Source organism: Polypterus senegalus, chromosome 12 (assembly GCF_016835505.1).
Source record: "Polypterus senegalus isolate Bchr_013 chromosome 12, ASM1683550v1, whole genome shotgun sequence".
In the NCBI taxonomy this organism is placed as follows: Eukaryota; Metazoa; Chordata; class Cladistia; order Polypteriformes; family Polypteridae; genus Polypterus; species Polypterus senegalus.
In genome coordinates, this window is record NC_053165.1 from 48760980 (window position 1) to 48780610 (window position 19631).

Below are 19631 nucleotides of genomic sequence, written 5' to 3' on the forward strand. Positions count from 1 at the left end.
CAGTGTTATTTCTCCCTGATACAATTGTTTTAAATGCGCAATTCATTTATTTAGTGGTGATGTTTATACCTTTGTGGTAAACCATCAAGATCAAGAACCTGGCCCCAAAGTACAGTTTACCTAAAAGAAGCATCTGTGATGTAAGTACATACAGTGCATCTGGAAAGTATTCACAGCGCATCACTTTTTCCACATTTTTTTATGTTACAGCCTTATTTCAAAATGGATTAAATTCATTTTTTTCCTCAGAATTCTACACACATAATGACAACGTGAAAAAAGTTTACTTGAGATTTTTGCAAATTTATTAAAAATCTAAAAATTGAGAAAGCACATGTACATAAGTATTCACAGCCTTTGCCATGAAGCTCCAAATTGAGCTCAGGTGCATCCTGTTTCCCCTGATCATCCTTGAGATGTTTCTGGAACTTCATTGGAGTCCACCTGTGGTAAATTCAGTTGATTGGACATGATTTGGAAAGACACACACCTGTCTATATAAGGTCCCACAGTTGACAGTTCATGCCAGAGCACAAACCAAGCATGAAGTCAAAGGAATTGTCTGTAGACCTCCAAGACAGGATTGTCTTGAGGCACAAATCTGGGGAAGGTTACAGAAAAATTTCTGCTGCTTTGAAGGTCCCAATGAGCACAGTGGCCTCCATCATCCGTAAGTAGAAGAAGTTCGAAACCACCAGGAATCTTCCATAGAGCTGGCCGGCCAACTAAACTGAGCGATTGGGGGAGAAGGGCCTTAGTCAGGGAGGTGACCAAGAACCTGATGGTCACTCTGTCAGAGCTCCAGAGGTCCTCTGTGGAGAGAGGAGAACCTTCCAGAAGGATAACCATCTCTGCAGCAATCCACCAATCAGGCCTGTATGGTAGAGTGCCCAGACGGAAGCCACTCCTTAGTAAAAGGCACATGGCAGCCCGCCTGGAGTTTGCCAAAAGGCACCTGAAGGACACTCAGACCATGAGAAACAAAATTCTCTGGTCTGATGAGACAAAGATTTAACTCTTTGGTGTGAATGCCAGGCGTCACGTTTGGAGGAAACCAGGCACTGCTCATCACCAGGCCAATACCATCCCTACAGTGAAGCATGGTGGTGGGAGCATCATGCTGTGGGGATGTTTTTCAGCGGCAGGAACTGGGAGACTAGTCAGGATAAAGGGAAAGATGACTGCAGCAATGTACAGAGACATCCTGGATGAAAACCTGCTCCAGAGCGCTCTTGACCTCAGACTGGGGCGATGGTTCATCTTTCAGCAGGACAACGACCCTAAGCACACAGCCAAGATATCAAAGGAGTGGCTTCAGGACAACTCTGTGAATGTCCTTGAGTGGCCCAGCCAGAGCCCAGACTTGAATCTGATTGAACATCTCTGGAGAGATCTTAAAATGGCTGTGCACCGACGCTTCCCATCCAATCTGATGGAGCTTGAGAAGTGCTGCAAAGAGGAATGGGCGAAACTGGCCAAGGATAGGTGTGCCAAGCTTGTGGCATCATATTCAAAAAGACTTGAGGCTGGAATTGCTGCCAAAGGTGCATCGACAAAGTATTGAGCAAAGGCTGTGAATACTTATGTACATGTGATTTCTCAGTTTTTTTATTTTTAATAAATTTTCAAAAACCTTAAGTAAACTTTTTTCATGTTGTCATTATGGGGTGTTGTGTGTAGAATTCTGAGGAAAAAAATGAATTTAATCCATTCTGGAATAAGGCTGTAACGTAACAAAATGTTTAAAAAGTGATGCGCTGTGAATACTTTCTGGATGCACTGTAAGAACGTAAGAAATCTGACAAACGTCAGGAAACCATTCAGCCCATCAAGATTGTTTGTTTAGCTAACAGCTAAGCTGTCTGAATATCACAATAAGATACTTCTTAAAAGTTGTCAAGTTTTCTGCTTCAATCACAAATCGCGTCCCTTCTGGTTTTTGTTACTGTAAATAAATAAATTTAGGTTCAAGTTCTTTACATTTTGTACACCGTATCAAGAGATTCTTACTTGCCAATCTAACAGTCAGTCAGCCATTGTCCAACCCGTTATATCCTAACATGGGGGTCTGCTGGAGCCAATCCCAGCCAACAAAGGGTGCAAGGCAAGAACAAACCCCAGGCAGGGCGCCAACCCACCGCAGGGCACACACACAGCCACACACCAAGCACACACTAGGGACAATTTACGATTGAAAATGCACCTAACCTGTATGTCTTTGGACTGAGGGGGGGAAACTGGAGCACCCAAAGGAACCCCACACAGACACGGGGAAAACATGCAAACTCCATGCAGGGAGGACCCGGAAAGCAAACCCAGGTCTCCTTACTGCGAGGCTGCAGTGCTACCACTGTGCCACCGTGTTGCCCCCAATCTAACAGATTCTACAATATCATTATTTTTGTAAAAAATTAAAATAAACTTCAAAGCAGCTCAAATTTTGGAAACATTGTCTATGACGTTCCCCTGTACAAAATGGAAATCCGCAGAAAATTTGATAAGTTAAACGGTGTGGATTTACATGCTGGACAAACACAAATAGGGATACAAGGCTTTGCCTGGTGCAGGGAAACCAACTAAAGTTTGGAATAAATGTCCCCCAGTACAATTAGGGACTCTGTGCAAAAGGTAGTGGAGATTAAGTTAAAGGAGTGGATTTACTTGGAGCTGCTCAGGGTCAGGGCACCAGTTCAGTGTTGATGAGACATTTGTGCAAAAAAAATGGCTGAGATAGGAAATTGGGGTGAATTTGTAGGGGACAAAAACACATTCCCATTAAATTTTAGGTAACAAAACAATGATGCCCTATTTTCTTACTTGTTGTTCAAGTTGAGGATCATAAGCTAATGCATTGATGCCCTTAATAATCTTCCTCAGACGTTTGCTGCTTTTATTACACTTGCTACCAGACAGCGTGACATTTGGTAAACTTTTGTTAAAAAAGAGGTAAAAATGTTCTGCAGCTAGACACAATTAATTAAATTAATGAGGCACCAGGGTGGCGTAGCGCATTAATAGTCCTGCTTTGTGCGTTTCAGAAATAGATTGGAGTCATTCAGCAGTATACAAAGTATATAAACTAAGAGTGTAAAATCAATTTTCCAGCAGTTAATTAAAGCCATTAGTCTTCTTTATGGCTTAACACTGTTGACCACTTCCTATATTTTTAGCAGTATTGCTTAAATATAAAATCTCCTTGCAGGCACAGAAAATTCATATTTCTGCTTGGTAGAATCTGCGAAAGCAAGCTGCTAACCTAGGGAGTTTCTTTAAAAGTGAGATAGAAATTTGCAGGAAAATGTGTACAGACTAAGGACACAGCACACATTGGCAAATACATTTAAAATTAAAGCAAGAACAATTTTCAATAAAAAAAAACATTAGCGATATACAATAAAGCTCAAAATGTATAAATATATAAATGCCTTGTTTAATACAGTTGTCAAGATTTCTGATAGTTCAATCAATCTGTTTATTATTGCAATTAGTTTTGATTGGCAAAATTTGCCAAAGCATATTTTGCAGTGAAAATGCTGGATTCACCGGTGATCTTGCTTACTGAAGTTTTTCCTGAGAATTTGCCATGCATCTGGCTCAGATGACCTTTTCTTCTACCTCCCATGATTCTTTGCGATGCCAGTGTGACATCACAGAGCTGTTTCAGCCATGTTGGATAGGGATGTCACTGCCTAATCTGTTCTTCCTGACTGATTTGCATTGTACATGCACATAACTTTCACACAGATGTACTAGAAGTGTATTCTACACTTTACATCACTGCTCGATTTTCTCAGTGCATATGTGAATAATTTATGTTGTATACACACATGCGTAATGTCACTACCAAATATGGGTACTCCAGCTAGATTTGCACCCCACATGCATTTAAACAAAAGAGAAACAGTATTTTATCTGACCATAATGAGAATATTATAAAAAAAAACTTTATTGTTTTTCATAGATTGAGTAAATGTTGAGTCTTCAGTGCTGGATTAAGTTTATTATGCTCCTTGCTATGTAGCGTAGATCGAGTAGTAACAAGGGTGGCCCCATGAATGTATAACGCTGATCCCTTGTAGCACAGGCTCTGTGGTCATTAGTTAGAGTGATAGGGAATCACAGCTCTACAGCAGCTGATTAGAAAAAGAATTATCGGTATACAGCATCAAGCACATACTGCCTCAGCCATGCCTATTTGAACTGCTCTCATATGACAAATGCTTCAGAGCATTTCCTGTACGGACCTCGTGGTTCAGAAACAGTGTCATCCCAAGAACTATAAGCGCACTCAATCAGTCTATCAAGTGCTTCTTGTAGAACTGTTTTTACTTATAGGTACAATTACCTCACTATAAACTTATGATACAGTTATAATATTGCAGAACCTGAGCCGCTTTATAAAGCGTGACAATATCATTTTTAAGATGAAATGCAGCAAAATATGTTTATTATATTATACAGAACTTTAACTTTATTTATATATTCTATATTGTTAATAATTAAATATGTGAGGACACGGTATCGCAGTGCTACCAACGATCTGGTGCCCCATTCAGGGATTGTTCCTGCCTCGCGCTGTATTCTTGCTGGGACTGGCGCGACACTGAAAAGACAGATGGATAGAATAATTAAACAAGTACTACGAAGATATTTCGGTGTTCCTTAAAAATTTTGAAGAATCAACGTTCTCAGCTTACAGTTGGCTTAACGTCTATTACAGAGCTGATTGTATGGTGATTGGGTATTTGGAGAAAGAAAGGGAAGGACAGGAATTCGGGGTTAGTACGTTTGAAAGAGACAGTACTGCTGCAATAAATTATTTCATCGAAGGTTGCGCACGGCGCAGCAAGCATCTTGCGGGGAGCAGGAACAATCTGTGGACAGGGCACCAGCTCTTCACTATCACTGCGCCACCATGTTTCTATGTTTAATACATGCTTTAATTCCTATCATCCTGAAAATGATATCAAGTATACATTGCAGTATTTAATTTGTTCAAAGAGCTGTACTATCACGAATGTAGTGGATTGTGTGTCCTGTCAGAGGAAGAGAAAGCCTGTTTAAAAAGCACGTAGTGATTCACATACATAGAGCACATAAAAGATCAATATAAAACAAAGCATTTAACGTGCTACTTTAGGGATTTGAGAAACTAGTAAATTAAATGATTTTAAGATGAAGTTTATGATGTTTTACTTTCATGCAGAATAAACTATGTGATTAAAGTGGAAATGTTGAGATTAAAGTTGTCATTTCAAGCTTTTTTATCACTGTTTCCAAATTTTTTTTTCTTTTCTCTGTACCCCAATTCATATGACACTCAGACGGTGGGATACGACTTGCCTTTTCACGGCAACTTTGATATCTGACAACTTCTTTTTTATTGAGGCACTATGTGGCTTCGTGAACTTGAGCTTTTGAGTGTCTCTGACACTCTTATGTCACTCGATCAACTTCCTTTTGTTGTTTATATCACTGTTTCAACCAACAAATAGTACATTTTTCCTTGCCTCCACTTGGTATTCGCTGAAATTCTTCTATTTCCCCCGTGCTTTTGCCATTGCCTTTTTACAGAATGCTGAGCTTAAGGGCTATTTTAATTGATTTGCATATTCAAAGAGGCGTAATTCTGGGAGGAGTTTGAGAGTGGCAGCAGGCACGTGCACATGCGTTACTTTTCACGCTGACTGGGATTTATGGAGCAGAACAACGTGGAAGTTGGTGAACGCACAGATTTATGCATCTGTATTTTTTCGTGCATACACACATTTACGCTTTTGTCCATATGCCATGTTTTAGTGTGAATTCTACGCATGACGTTATGCATGAGGCCCCTGGTTATTGCACCATATCACAGATCTCTGTTGTTTTTCATTGCTTTTCATTGCTTTGCATAAATTGAATTCTTACTTTTTCAAATGATTAAGTCCTTAAAATGATGCCACAGGGTAGGTTATATGTAAACATGCCAGCATTTCCAATTATCTTTTAATAACTGCCTTGGATAAAGCAATACAAATTGGAAATAAATAATGCCCAATTGTCTGATGGCACACTTTTGAGCATCTCACGTTTTTTATTCTCACCACAATATGCACAAGAAAAGCAAAAATAGCAACAATAATATTTATGACATTTGCATAAAAATATAATTGATGCTGCTAAAATAATAACAAGAAATAGTAGTTAACAATTGACACCTGCTCCTTGTCCTCTAATACGATATCAAACTGAAGAGTGAACACTTTATGGAACTTTACTTAACAAGGACTTGTTTGAATGAGGAACAGGGAGAGCACAGCACAGGCCAAGATGGCTACTTCATATGCAATAATGTTATATCTTTAGATGTTGGAGCGATTTGTCATGTTGCCAGCCTTTGTTGCAACCTTGTTGTCTCTTAGTTTGTTTTTGTTGCTGGCTAGCAGCCATTTTGATTCTACCACCACCTACACCATTGCTTGCCATTTCATTTAAGCAGTTACTTGTACCATCATCTCCAGGTATTATTATAAAAAAATCCTCCTCCAAGTGCGGGCCAAATGACACCCTGTTTATAACAGAGCTCATTGCAGTCAGAAGAGTGATAAGCTTAGTTAAAAATAACAAATATTGTCTGTGAGATATGTAAATTAATATGATCACTATATATGGTTCAGTTTTAATGTCTAACATTAGGACATTGAAGAATGTAATACTATGGAGACCTCTTAGAGATATCTGAAGCTTGTCATTTAATATGACTTGTAGTCCACATCCTCATGCTGAAGTGCAAAACCCATGAATAAACAGAAAAAACAGCAGGGAATAACATCATGGAATAAATTAAGCTTTTTGGAAAACAATGAATTCAGACTTTAAAAAATGCAATTAATCAGAACTGTTTTATTGCCAAGAAGATTAGACTTACCAGGCCATACTGTAAGTGGCTTTAATATAAAGAAATTTGTTTTGTCCAGTATCAGTTTTTATGTTATTTATAAAGGTGCTATATAAATAAAATGTATTGTCATTATTATTATTGTTATTAATTGAATTAGTAACAGAACGTATTTTTGAGATGCCTCCTTATCATGAAAAATGTTTATGCAATTACTTATTGTTAGGGAAAACTATAAAAGAGAACTAGAGCATGTAATATGAATGTTTGAAAATTTGAAGATATGAGAATTGTGGGTTGGATACTGCTCCAGACAGAAAGATCTGTAGATAATACAAATATTTACTCTAGTTAAAGTGAGATCATTTCCTATTTATTCTCAAATAATTTCCCAAATATTACAAAAAGATTTTCTTCAAGACTCACACATATAGTGAAATGTGATTTAGTTTGATGGTTATTTCAAAGTTTTTTTTTTTTGCTTAACACAGGTCAGCAGCTAAAGTGACGGATGGCTCCCAGTATTTTGTCCTTTTGATGATCACAGATGGAGTTATCTCTGACATGGTCCAGACAAAGGAAGCCATTGTTAATGTAAGTTTTGATTACTAAGAATGGAACTGTTGAAAAGTGGGAATTCTCAATACAGTATAGTTAGTAGTTCTCTCAGTACAGTTGGTATACCACATAGCAGTAAAACATATTGCTGCCTAAACTAGTGCGCAGACCTAACACTAAAGTTAGTTTGAGCTTGTGTCTCCAGTCAAAGGATGTACCGATGATTAAAACAATCCATTCTAGACTCAGACTTCAGATCCAGATAGGTAGATAGAAAGAAAGAAAGAAAGTTCTTTCTTTCTTTCTTTCTTTGTCCCCTGAGGAAAATTTGTCTTTGTACAGAAGCTCTTTAAATAAATAGATATATCCAATGCTTTGCTAATTAACAGTGAATAGTGAAAAATGATATAATTTGAAAGAAAAAGGCTGTCTATAATGAAATATTTAATGATTTTCCAACCAACCATCCGATAGGTCATGCTCTGAATAAATATGAAGGAAAGAAAGTGATACTTCTCAATAAGTGCAAAACTTTCATTGACTGAACCATTTTTGAGATCTAATGAAGACTCCCAAGGTGGGGTGGTGAATACTTCCTGTGGATTTTATACTGTATGTGTTTTCACCAGCAAATAAACTATTACCACCCAGATAACTAGCTTTAACAATCATTTTTATATGTAGCCTAAGGCTTTTGCACAGTACAGAAGTTCGGGGTTGCAGGTTGTTGAGCCTGTTTTAGTTGTATCAGGCCAAAGACGGGAACAAACACTGAATGGGACAACAGTAAGAATACAAATTAATCAGCTTGAACAAAAAAGTGACAATCAATACGTGTAAAACGCAGAAGTCTACATAAAGTTTCTCCAATTGCAGCTAGTAAACTTGGTGCTGTACTTTTGCATGCTGACATCTAGTGCGCATTGCCCCACTAAAATTCCCTTCAGCTAAACTCAGCGGTTTATATATAATTAACACAAATTGCACTGAACATTAATTACTCACACTAGAAGGGGCTGTGTAATTATCTATCCTCTGCTCCATCCCCCATATGCACACACATCTGAATATATGCTTCTTTGCCTTCAAATGTCTCATAAATGTCACAATTACAGTCTTGTCTATCCAGAACATATGCTAGTTGCTTGTTCCACACTTTTTCGTAGCAACTCTCCAATTCCCATTGTCTCTTCAGGATAAACATAATGACAACAAATAAGCATATCACATAAGGATAAGCACTACTCTGAAAAGCAGGCGCTCTGTATGCATGGGCTTTGCTAAGAGGTAATGAATCGTGAAACACATTTACATCAGGATAATTTACAGCTGCGGAGGAGTTTGGCTGTAGGATGATTGTTTTTTTAATTAAAGAGCATCAGGCCGACTTAAATCGAGGTCTAGCTGTTGTCCAGCCTGCTCTATTAAAAGGCAAAAAGGTTAGGTACTGTAAATATCCACAGTGCTTAAGAGTTTTATTCTTGTCTTGATGGTTTTGGAAGAATGTAGTTAACCGTTCTGCTACCTGCTGTTTGCATCAACTAAGTAGCCTTTATTTTGTTTAATGTGCGTTATTTCAAAGGTTTTTACAACTATCTTTCAACAACAGTACAAAAGGGTCAACTAATGATCTAAGACATTTCAAAGATTTATTTAATATTCCCAATTTTATTTTATATAAAGACAGCTATAGTTAGCACCACTACCTCTTGCCTCATTGATTTGCCTCCCATATCCCAAATATTGGCATTTTTGGTAGATTGATGGAGTGGCACCGTGTCCAGAGTTGAATTCTACCTTATACTAACTACTGATGTTCATAGGCATCATCCCTGAACCGCTTTAAATGAATATTCCATCCAAAACTGATATTTTTCTTACATGTTACTTTCCCCATATAGTTTGTATTGATGGTCAAGAAAAAAATTTTAATGTCATGTTTGCAGGCAGAGCAGAAATAAAAAGAGGTTATGATTTAATACAAGCCAATGGTGACCAAGGCTGTACAATATGAAAGACAGAAAAAGAAATCTCACTATATTCATGTTGTACAATCCATATGTCATTTATCCAGTCATTTGCTGAAAACGTACAAAGCACTTGCAATATTTGCTAAAAAATTGTGAAACAGGTACATTTGGGAAAAGTCAGCACACATCGTAAACAGAAAAGTAAAGTCACATGGGATTGACTCTTTCCCTCGTTCATTGGTCAAGGGTCCTGTCTCCAATTCAAAAGCACAATTCTGTATGAAGGAACTTACTGTTGTGGACTACTTTTATTTTCCAGAGATATTTATTTAAAATTTTTATTAAAAATGCATGCATTTGCACAATGTAAGCACTGGATGACGTGACATGTGGATTTATACAACACAAAAGATTTTTTTCGTGGATGTTGTTATGTTGTTTGCTATTGTCCAGAGCTGATCACCAGTGACTCCTGTTCAGTCACAAACATTGTTATGCCAATTCCCTGTGAAAATATGAAATTAGATTAGATTAGATTTGATAAGATTAGTTAAACCTTGTTAATCCTGGGGGGAAATTTAGATGTATACAGCAGTAGAAACATTAAAGCAAGAATATAGACTCACAGGACAAATAATACAATCAATCAATCAATCAGTCAATTGATTAATGAATAAATGTATATTGTGCAGCTATTTCAAACTGAATTTAAAGAGTATATCCTAAAATTCTTTCTCAGCTGTCACTATAATCTGAATATCATATGTAATATATTTAAAATATATAAATCTACTAGCAAAATACCCGCGCTTCTCAGTGGTGAAGAACTGCATTCAAATTTTTATTAAGAAGAAAATTAAACCTTTTTAAACTGTGGGACAATATGCCAATAATTATTTGTTAAGGATCTCTTTGTATACCATGTTGTCAGTTCGGCCGTCCGGTTGTAACATGACCAAGCTGTGCGCTGAGCTTACTCTTGAGCATGTGACGTACAGTTGGCCATGTGAACAGTAATCTTGTTTCAAATCTCACAGCTTGGATTGCTGCTGTCATAATCGGTTTGAGTTTCATGGTTTGTTTCAATTACGACAGTATTTGCAGGATTTGTTGTGTTGAAGTGGCATTTGGCATCTGTCAAGCATTGTAAGCACACAACCGGTTTCATCGATAAAATCACATCCAGCTTTTGAGAGTTTAAACATTCATAAACATCAAAGTTTCCACTACTGAAATCGTCACCTGTGAATCTAAGATGTTTAAGAGGTATTGGCGGTTGTCGAAAGGTGTAAAATATTTGGCCATTTCGGTACACTTGAAAGCGACAACCGAACAATTCAGCGGCAGCCATCAACTCACATGCAGAACCATAGGTGAAGGGCTTAAGCATTTCACTCTTATAGTGCTCCTGTGTATTATAATTATCTCCTGTACCGTCATCAGTCCACACCTTGAACCTGTCCCAGTCATTCAACACATAAGACAGAATGTTCCTCTGGATATCAAGAGTGAGCCTGATATGGCCGTGCAATATGTAATAAAGAGAATGGAAAAGGTAGGTGGTATCTCCGGGCATGGAAACCACTCGGTAAGTGACAGTTCTTTGATCGATAGAATTTCTTGAAGATGGGCCCATAAGTAACAAAGACTGTTGCATCATACTACCGAAATAAGTACGTACATTGGTTTCAGTTAGTGGAGGGAAGCCGCCTACCAAATTTTGAGAAGATGGGGCCATAAATAAGAAAGTTCAACATGGTGGACGTTGTTGACCGTTATGACCGTTACACATAGAATTTCGAAATGAAACCTGCTTAACTTTTGTAAGTAAGCTGTAAGGAATGAGCCTTGCAAATTTCAGCCTTCAACCTATACGGGAAGTTGGAGAATTAGTGATGTTGGAAAATTCAATATGGCGGCTGACAGTGGCGTCATACCACCGAAATAAGCACGCACATTGGTTTCGGTTAGCTAAGGGAAGCCACCTACCAAATTTCGTGAAGATGGGGCCGTGAATAAGAAAGTTCAACATGGCGGATGTTGTTGACCGTTATGACCGTTACGCGGACAATTTCGAAATGAAACCAGCTTAATTGTTGTAAGTAAGCTGTAAGGAATGAGCCTGCCAAATTTCAGCCTTCTACCTACACGGGAAGTTGGAGAATTAGTGACGTTTGAAAGTTCAATATGGTGGCTGACAGTGGCGTCATACCACCGAAATAAGTATGTGCATTGGTTTCGTTAGCGCAGGGAAGCCGCCACCAAATTTCGTGAAGATAGGGCCATGAATAAGAAAGTTCAATATGGCGGACGTTGTCGACCGTTATGACCGTTACGTGTAGAATTTCGAAATGAAACCTGCTTAACTTTTGTAAGTAAGCTGTAAGGAATAAGCCTGCCAAATTTCAGCCTTCTACCTACACGGCAAGTTGGAGAATTAGTGACTTGTGGAAAATTCAATATGGCTGCCGACAATGGCGTCATACCACCGAAATAAGTATGTACATCGGTTTTGGTTAGTGCCGGAAAGCCACCTACCAAATTTCATGAAGATGGATCCATAAATAAGAAAGTTCAACATGGCGGACGTTGTCGACCGTTATGACCGTTACGTGTAGAATTTCGAAATGAAACCTGCTTAACTTTTGTAAGTAAGCTGTAAGGAATAAGCCTGCCAAATTTCAGCCTTCTACCTACACGGCAAGTTGGAGAATTAGTGACGTGTGGAAAATTCAATATGGCTGCCGACAATGGCGTCATACCACCGAAATAAGTACATACATCGGTTTTGGCTAGTGCCGGGAAGCCACCTACCAAATTTCGTGAAGATGGGGTCAGCCTTCTACCTACACGGGAAGTTTGAAAATTGGTGACGTTGGAAAAGTCAATATGGCGGCCGACAATGGCATCATACCACCGAAATAAGTACGTACATCGGTTTTGGTTAGCACAGGGAAGCTGCCTACCAAATTTCGTGGAGATGGATCCATAAATAAGAAAGTTCAACATGGCGGACGTTGTCGACCGTTATGACCGTTACGTGTAGAATTTCGAAATGAAACCTGCTTAACTTTTGTAAGTAAGCTGTAAGGAATGAGCCTGCCAAATTTCAGCCTTCTACCTACACGGGAACTTGGAGAATTAGTGATAAGTGAGTCAGTGAGTCAGTGAGGGCTTTGCCTTTTATTAGTATAGATATATATAATTTTTTGGTGGCACAGTCTTTCATGCAGGTTTGAAATTACCGTGTTGTGTTTCTTACAATGTCTAATTCCAGAAGATCATGCACTCCAATTCAGTACAAGAGAAATTAAATACTTTTTTACTTTCTTGTGTACAAAATATAGGGAAAGTATTGTAATCGTCCAGAAATTCAGTGTTGAGATTTTGATGAATCTCAAAGTTTTAGACCTCCCTGACTTTCTTACATATGAAATATAAGGAAAGCATTATAATCATCCAAAAATTCCATTTGGAGATTTTGATGAATCTCGACGTTTCAGAACCTCCCTGAGTCCGAAAAAAACATTTTTGGAATTATGTCTGTGTGTCTGTTTGTGTGTGTGTCATGGTTTGGGCCTGTTTGGCTGCATCTGGGCCAGGACGGCTTGCCTTCATTGATAGAACAATGAATTCTGAATTATATCAGAGAATTCTAAAGGAAAATGTCAGGACATCTGTCCATGAACTGAATCTCAAGAGAAGGTGGGTCATACAGCAAGACAACGACCCTAAACACACAAGTCGTTCTACCAAAGAAACGGTTAAAGAAGAATAAAGTTAATGTTTTGGAATGGCCAAGTCAAAGTCCTGACCTTAATCCAATCGAAATATTGTGGAAGGACGTGAAGCGAGAAGTTAATGTGAGGAAACCACCAACATCCCAGAGTTGAAGCTGTTCTGTACGGAGAAATGGGCTAAAATTCCTCTAAGCCGGTGTGCAGGATGATAAAAAGTTACCGGAAATGTTCAGTTGCAGTTATTTGGGGGGGGTCACACCAGATACTGAAAGCAAAGGTTCACATACTTTTGCCACTCACAAATATGAAGTATTGGATCATTTTCCTTAATAAATAAATGACCAAGTATAATATTTTTGTCTCATTTGTTTAACTGGTTTCTCTTTATCTACTTTTAGGACTTGAGTGAAAATCTGATGATGTTTTAGGTCGTATTTATGCAGAAATATAGAAAACTCTAAAGGGTTCACAAACTTTCAAGCACTACTGTATATCTATATATATATATATATATACAGTATATATATGTTGCGTAGATTACTGTCAAATAATGCAAAGAGTACACAACACGTGCTTCACCCTTATTTGGGCTCATCAGGCGTACACACTCCACTGCTCCCCTTGTGAGGATCAAACCTCGGACGTCAGTGTCAGAGACGAAGTCCCTTTACGCTGTGCCATGGCGTGTGGTTCATTTATTTAAACTATGCAACATTCCATGATCTACTTCTCTCAACTGAAAGAGAGTCCGCAAATACCATTTTTGGAATTATGTCTGTGTGTCTGTGTGTGTGTGAAAACAAGATGACTTGCGTACACTTTCACTTAGGTCAACCAAATTTTGCATACAAGTATTAGGTACAAAACTTAGATTTCTATAAACTTTTGGGATATTTCTGTTAACCGTAAGTGGTACTTTACCTTTTATTCATGCAGCTGCAGAGTCCGATTTATTCAACTTAACTTTTATAATAATTGTTCAATATATTATTAATTTAATATGATTTATTGTTGATGGTTCTTTAATGTACATAATATAAAAATATAATTATTGTCTTGCGGTTTACTCCTCAAATATCCATCCCCATATCTGAGTATATAAGATAGGAGACCACTGCCAATTTTTTTAAGATATAAATGGAATTTTTCATTGTTATAAAGTAGGCTTCAATGTGTTTCACAAACCCGGGTTCAATTTCTGCGCCTGGCCCTACTTGTGTAGAGTTTGCGTATCCTCCTCGTTTTTGCTTTAGTTTACTCAGCATATATTGGTTTTCTAACACAAAGCAGAGATAAACATGTTAAGTTGATTGGTAGCTCTACATATCCCTAGTAGGTTTGAATGTGTGTGAGTGTGGCCCACAATGCACTTGAATCATGTTAATAATGTCACCTTCATGGCTGCCTAAAACCTGATAATGCAAATAAATAAATGGTTGCCTTTGACAACAAGTTGCCCTCTTAAAGTCTGTCCAGCCAGCCCTTCGTTTCAAGCCCACATAATCCAGTTAGAGGGGCACAAGGTAGGAGCAGGCCTCACAGACATTGAGCGTAAGGCAGGAACCAAGCCTGGCTGGAAACTCCCTTAAACGACTAGCGGAATATACTGTTTCAGCTCAGAAGAATGCAATGAATGGAAAGCTACTGTATGCATGTATCACTGTGTCTTTTTAAATTACAACAATATCAAATAATCTACGATAAACAAAAACATTAATCAGTCTTCATTCAGAGTATGCATTTCATAGTAGTATTTGTATTTACGCAACAAAATGTAAAAAACTCGTTTGCTGTACTACTGGTAGAAAGAAATCAAATATCTAATCAGTATAATTCCAAAGTGACTCAATATGTAATAAATGGCAGCTTATAATATTAGAGTTTGAAAAACATGAAACATATGTTACTTACAGAAAACAATAGCTCAATCCATCTTTATTTGATGTAACGCTTTGCACATCTTGATTTTGTTGTTGTGTATTGCTCAATTAAAGATCCTTGTAACGAAACTGTCTTTGAAACACACAATGTGACTGCAGTGCTTTAAAGCACCACTCCAACAAAGCAGCTTCCTTATCTCTATGTGCGGCTCACAGATGACACTTGAGATTTCACAAATTTCAGTCTTGCACGTACATTCCCAAGCAGTGTATGGCATAAAGCTGCTCCATTTTCAATAATAAGGGCAGTTGGGAAACATGCAGAAATGAATGAAGTGAATGTGTACAGTAGATCGTAATAAACACACACCAGAAACTCCAATCTGAATAGCCCATTTAAAGAATGCAGGCGATGCAGATGATGCAGATGTGTGTGTTTATAACACGGCATTCATCTCAGTACTACATTTAGGCGTGCAAGTACATCTGTCATTTAATCCATCTCTGTCGCTCTACAAACTTTTGATATTCTTGGTATTTATTTATCTTCGTCAGTTTTTACACACAGCCAACCATATGTTACTTGCCTCAAGAGCAATCTCAAGACCAAAAGTTAAAGTAAAAGTTCTTGATGAAGAAAAGCAAAGAAAACTAAATAGCGTGTATAAGGAAGTTTTTTTCTACTTAAATCTGTTATTTAATTCAATAAGGTGTTACGTAAACATACTACAAATATATATATGTTGCATAGTTTGCTGTCAAATAATGCAAAGAGTACGCGACGTGTTTCACCCTTATTTGGGCTCATCAGGCATACACACTCCACTGCTCCCCTTGCGAGGATCGAACCTTGGACGTCAGTGTCAGAGATGAAGTCCCTTTACGCTGCGCCACGGCGTGTGGTTCATTTATTTAAACTATGCAACATTCCATGATCTGCTTCTCACAACTGAAAGAGGGCCCCGTGGCAGATGTTTGCCGAATGGCAGACCAACCACATGTGTTACCTTGTAGTTAACCACCCATACAATAAGGTCGGGACTCAGACTACGAATGCAATGAAAATATATATATATATATATATATACTGTATATATTATATATATATGTACAGTATATATATATATATATATATATATATATATATATATATATATATATTTTCATAATATATACACAACAAGCATTTCAGCATACAAATTACATGTTGTGATGGGCGGTGCACATGGGTTGGTGTCCTGGACTGGATGGCGTAAGTTCCCTTACCTGAATGGGAGTCCAACCCTTTGGATGCACAAGAAGGAAGGCGAGGATCATCCTGCTTTGACCAGGAGAGAGGCAGAGGATGCCAGTGCAGAAGTGGGTACGCTTGTGTCCCATCAGGGTTGGACCAAGGAGCAATATGTTGCTGATAGGCCAGTATGATAGACAACCAGTCAGGGTTACATGCTGCTTCAACTTGCTAGGTGGCAGCATCCTTAGGCAACACCAACTGTATGGACACCTGCAAGACATGCTGGGAACTGTAGTCCCTTGGGTGCCACCAGGGTGTGCTGCAGGGATCCATGATCCCTACTTTATGGTAGAGATGACCCCCGAAATTTCATGGGGGTTACATTCTCAGAGCACCTGCGAATTGTGAAAAAACGCAAATTTTGGATGTGGTCAAAAAAATGCCTATTTTTATAGTTTAAATTAATATGCCCTCAAAACACTTTTATTTCATTTCAAACTCAGTTTAATACATTACCCTAAAAAAGAGAATGTAAAGGTAAACCCGTATACTATACAGTGCTGTACTGCCATGTCTCCCGCAGTGTTAGAATGTAAAATACCAATGTTACACTTATGTATACTGCAATTCATGCAAGCGCATTTTCTTTGGTATGCAATGTCATTTTCTTTGGTATAAGTAGGGTAAATACGTAATAATTTAATTCAATAAAAATACAGTAATATGTACTCACCAATAATGAATGATATTGATAGAAGATGATGATGATGATGATGAATTAGCTGTGCAGTACGATGAAGGTATGTAATGAAGATAATGACTGCCCAGCAAAGCAGAGGATTTACAGCTCCTCAGATGGCTACTCCGGCATAACTTTTTAGTTCTGGGAGCAAATCCAGTAGTTTAACCTTCTCTTAGACTGTCTTAAACTTTTTTTGGCGCTTAGGTTCATTGCCAGAAGCCTTAGGGCTCGTTTATACTTCACGCTCAGACTGCGTACTCACATGCATCATGGCTGTCACACACTCCCAGTGTTCATTTGACACGTCCTGTGAGCAGGTCCTCAGAAATTAAGTTGCGGTACCAGCAAAAAGTCTGTGGGCACAGTGTGATGAAAGTTGGAATGTGACATCAGAGTCTCTGTTTACTATCTACATGTGACAGAAAGCCGCTTTGAGGATCCTAAATCGATGTACTTGCGTCAATGTTTGATGAATGGTTCGATGTGGTGAAGCAAAATGCGGACATACAGATGCATTTATGGTGCTTTTATATTCAAGCGTCGTATATCCCCGATTGTAATAACATGATACGTTATCACATACCATCTTTTGTGTCGTTTTTTTTTTACAACTTCACAATAGCATCATGTACAGTGCTGTATTTGTGCCACAGACAACAAAATTAAGGACATGGTAAAAAGTGTATTTTGTGATTAAAGTGGAAATTTTGGCTTTAATCTCGAAATGTCCACTTTAACCTTGTAGTTTACTTTATCATTAAGACCGTCGTAAACATCATCCCAGTTTTTAATCGCTATGGGCTTCTTGGACCTGACAAAAGAGGCAAGCAGCAATAGATTACCACACAGAACACATTAAATGTATGATATTCCAACTCTCTGCCCTTTTAGAATTCTTAGATTTATACTTGGTATCACTTTCATGGTTAAATGCATTAAAGTAAGTATGTTACATTTTATAGATAAATCGGTAACTTTGTTTAAATAATGAATACTGTTACTAATTACACACATGGGGGTGACAGGGTGGCGTAGCAGTAGCACTGCTGTCTCGCAGGGAGTCATGTCGCTGATATTCCCTGCTTGGAGTTTACATGTTTTCCTGCTGGGTTTCCACACTGTGCTCCAGTTTCTTTCCAAAGATATGCAGATTTGGGGATTTGGTGCCGCTAAAATGACTCCAGTGTATGTGTGTGCTTGTATTCACCTTGCCATGAGCTCAGGCCCTGTCCAGGGATTGTTTCTGCCTTGTGCCCAGTGCTTGCTGGAATGGACACATCCCTGGATTGACGGATATAATCATCAAACATCCTTTTCAGAGATATTGCGGTAACGTGTCATTGGAAATTAATGGGTGTTCCAGGCAATTCACAACACAGAGAAGCCGAACCTGTTCTCACCGTGATAATATCTCACACTGCCACCTGGTGGATTCCTCCAGATTTACAGAAAGTACGTGCACAAGTATAAACAGTAAAACGCTTGCATAGCAGGAGCATCTGCTGCAGCATGCATCGCGTTGCATGAAGTATAAACCCGGCCTTAGAAGGTGCAGGACATTTGGGCAGCATCTTAGGGCTTTAAGAAGAACAAAACGAAAAACACAAGAACACTCATTTAAACACTCGAGATAGCTGCACTCGGTAAACTGTTATGGTACGGGAATGCTCGGCTACATCTGCCGGAGATGCGTCACAGAGCAGCAGCCAGTCAGCAGCAAGGAGAAATGAATAACGCTCTCGGACTGGCTACTTTCACCATCCCAAGCCGCCTTTTCCTCTACGGTTGCTTAGTGTTCTCTCTACAGTACAGTAGTGCCACGAAAAAAGCCATAAAAAAATTGCGGAGGATATTTGCAGTTTCTGCTAACAGTTATTAGTTAGGTTCAAAGGAAAAATCCGCTAACAACTGAGACTGCGAATTCTGAACCACGACTTCGTTGGGGTCTACTGTACTTCTATTTGACTTGGAACTGCTTCCAACGAGCTATGCCTCAGCACCGGAAGTACTGCTGGGTCTACCGCTCAACCTTGTCCAGGTGAGTTGGAGTTGGGCGGAAGAGAAAAAAGCTAACCTGGAAGCAGTGGAGGAAAGAAAAGAAGAGAGAAGTGGGTCGTTGTATTGTGCTTGTGCAAAGTCAGATTAAGAAACCTTTGTAAAGGTGATTATTAGTAATACAACCTTTTATTCAAATCCGTGACTTAGGTCTGTGAGGTTGTGTTGGGTTAGGTTTTGGGTGTCACAATGCCCTCTACAGGTCACAGTGTATACAAAGAAGGATGTAAGCATTCAAGTTATTTATCTATTTTCTCATCTTTCTTTTGCACTTACAGCCAGAAGTGCTTCACACATATTCATTATTACAGCCTTCTTCCCTCAGGCAGCAGGATGTCCTCTTACTGCTTTTTCATACGTGGAAAATAAGTAATAAGAGCATAAGTCAGAATTATTTTCTTTCTTTTAAAAAAATTCTACCTTTTTAGTCATTCTGGTGTTTGTGATCAGACCATAGTGTATAAGTACATATTTATCTATTTATGTATTTATTTATTTAAAGAGCTTATGTAAAAAGCCACAAATACCCCCGGGGGGCTAATAAAGTCCTGTTTAATTTAATCTAACCATAT

General features: G+C 38.5%; 1 protein-coding gene across 2 annotated transcripts in view; it reads left to right on the plus strand.

Moving 5' to 3' along the window:
• cpne9 (copine family member IX) overlaps positions 1 to 19631 on the plus strand; it is a 672011-nt gene that overhangs the window by 602201 nt on the left and 50179 nt on the right. For both annotated transcript variants that reach the window (XR_005635832.1, XM_039771535.1), the window contains exon 18: positions 7372 to 7474. Coding sequence is in view for 1 of the 2 variants with exons in the window: in XM_039771535.1 (XP_039627469.1) it covers positions 7372 to 7474 (103 nt within the window). In the remaining variant the exon portion in view is untranslated. The remainder of the gene's footprint in view (positions 1 to 7371; positions 7475 to 19631) is intronic.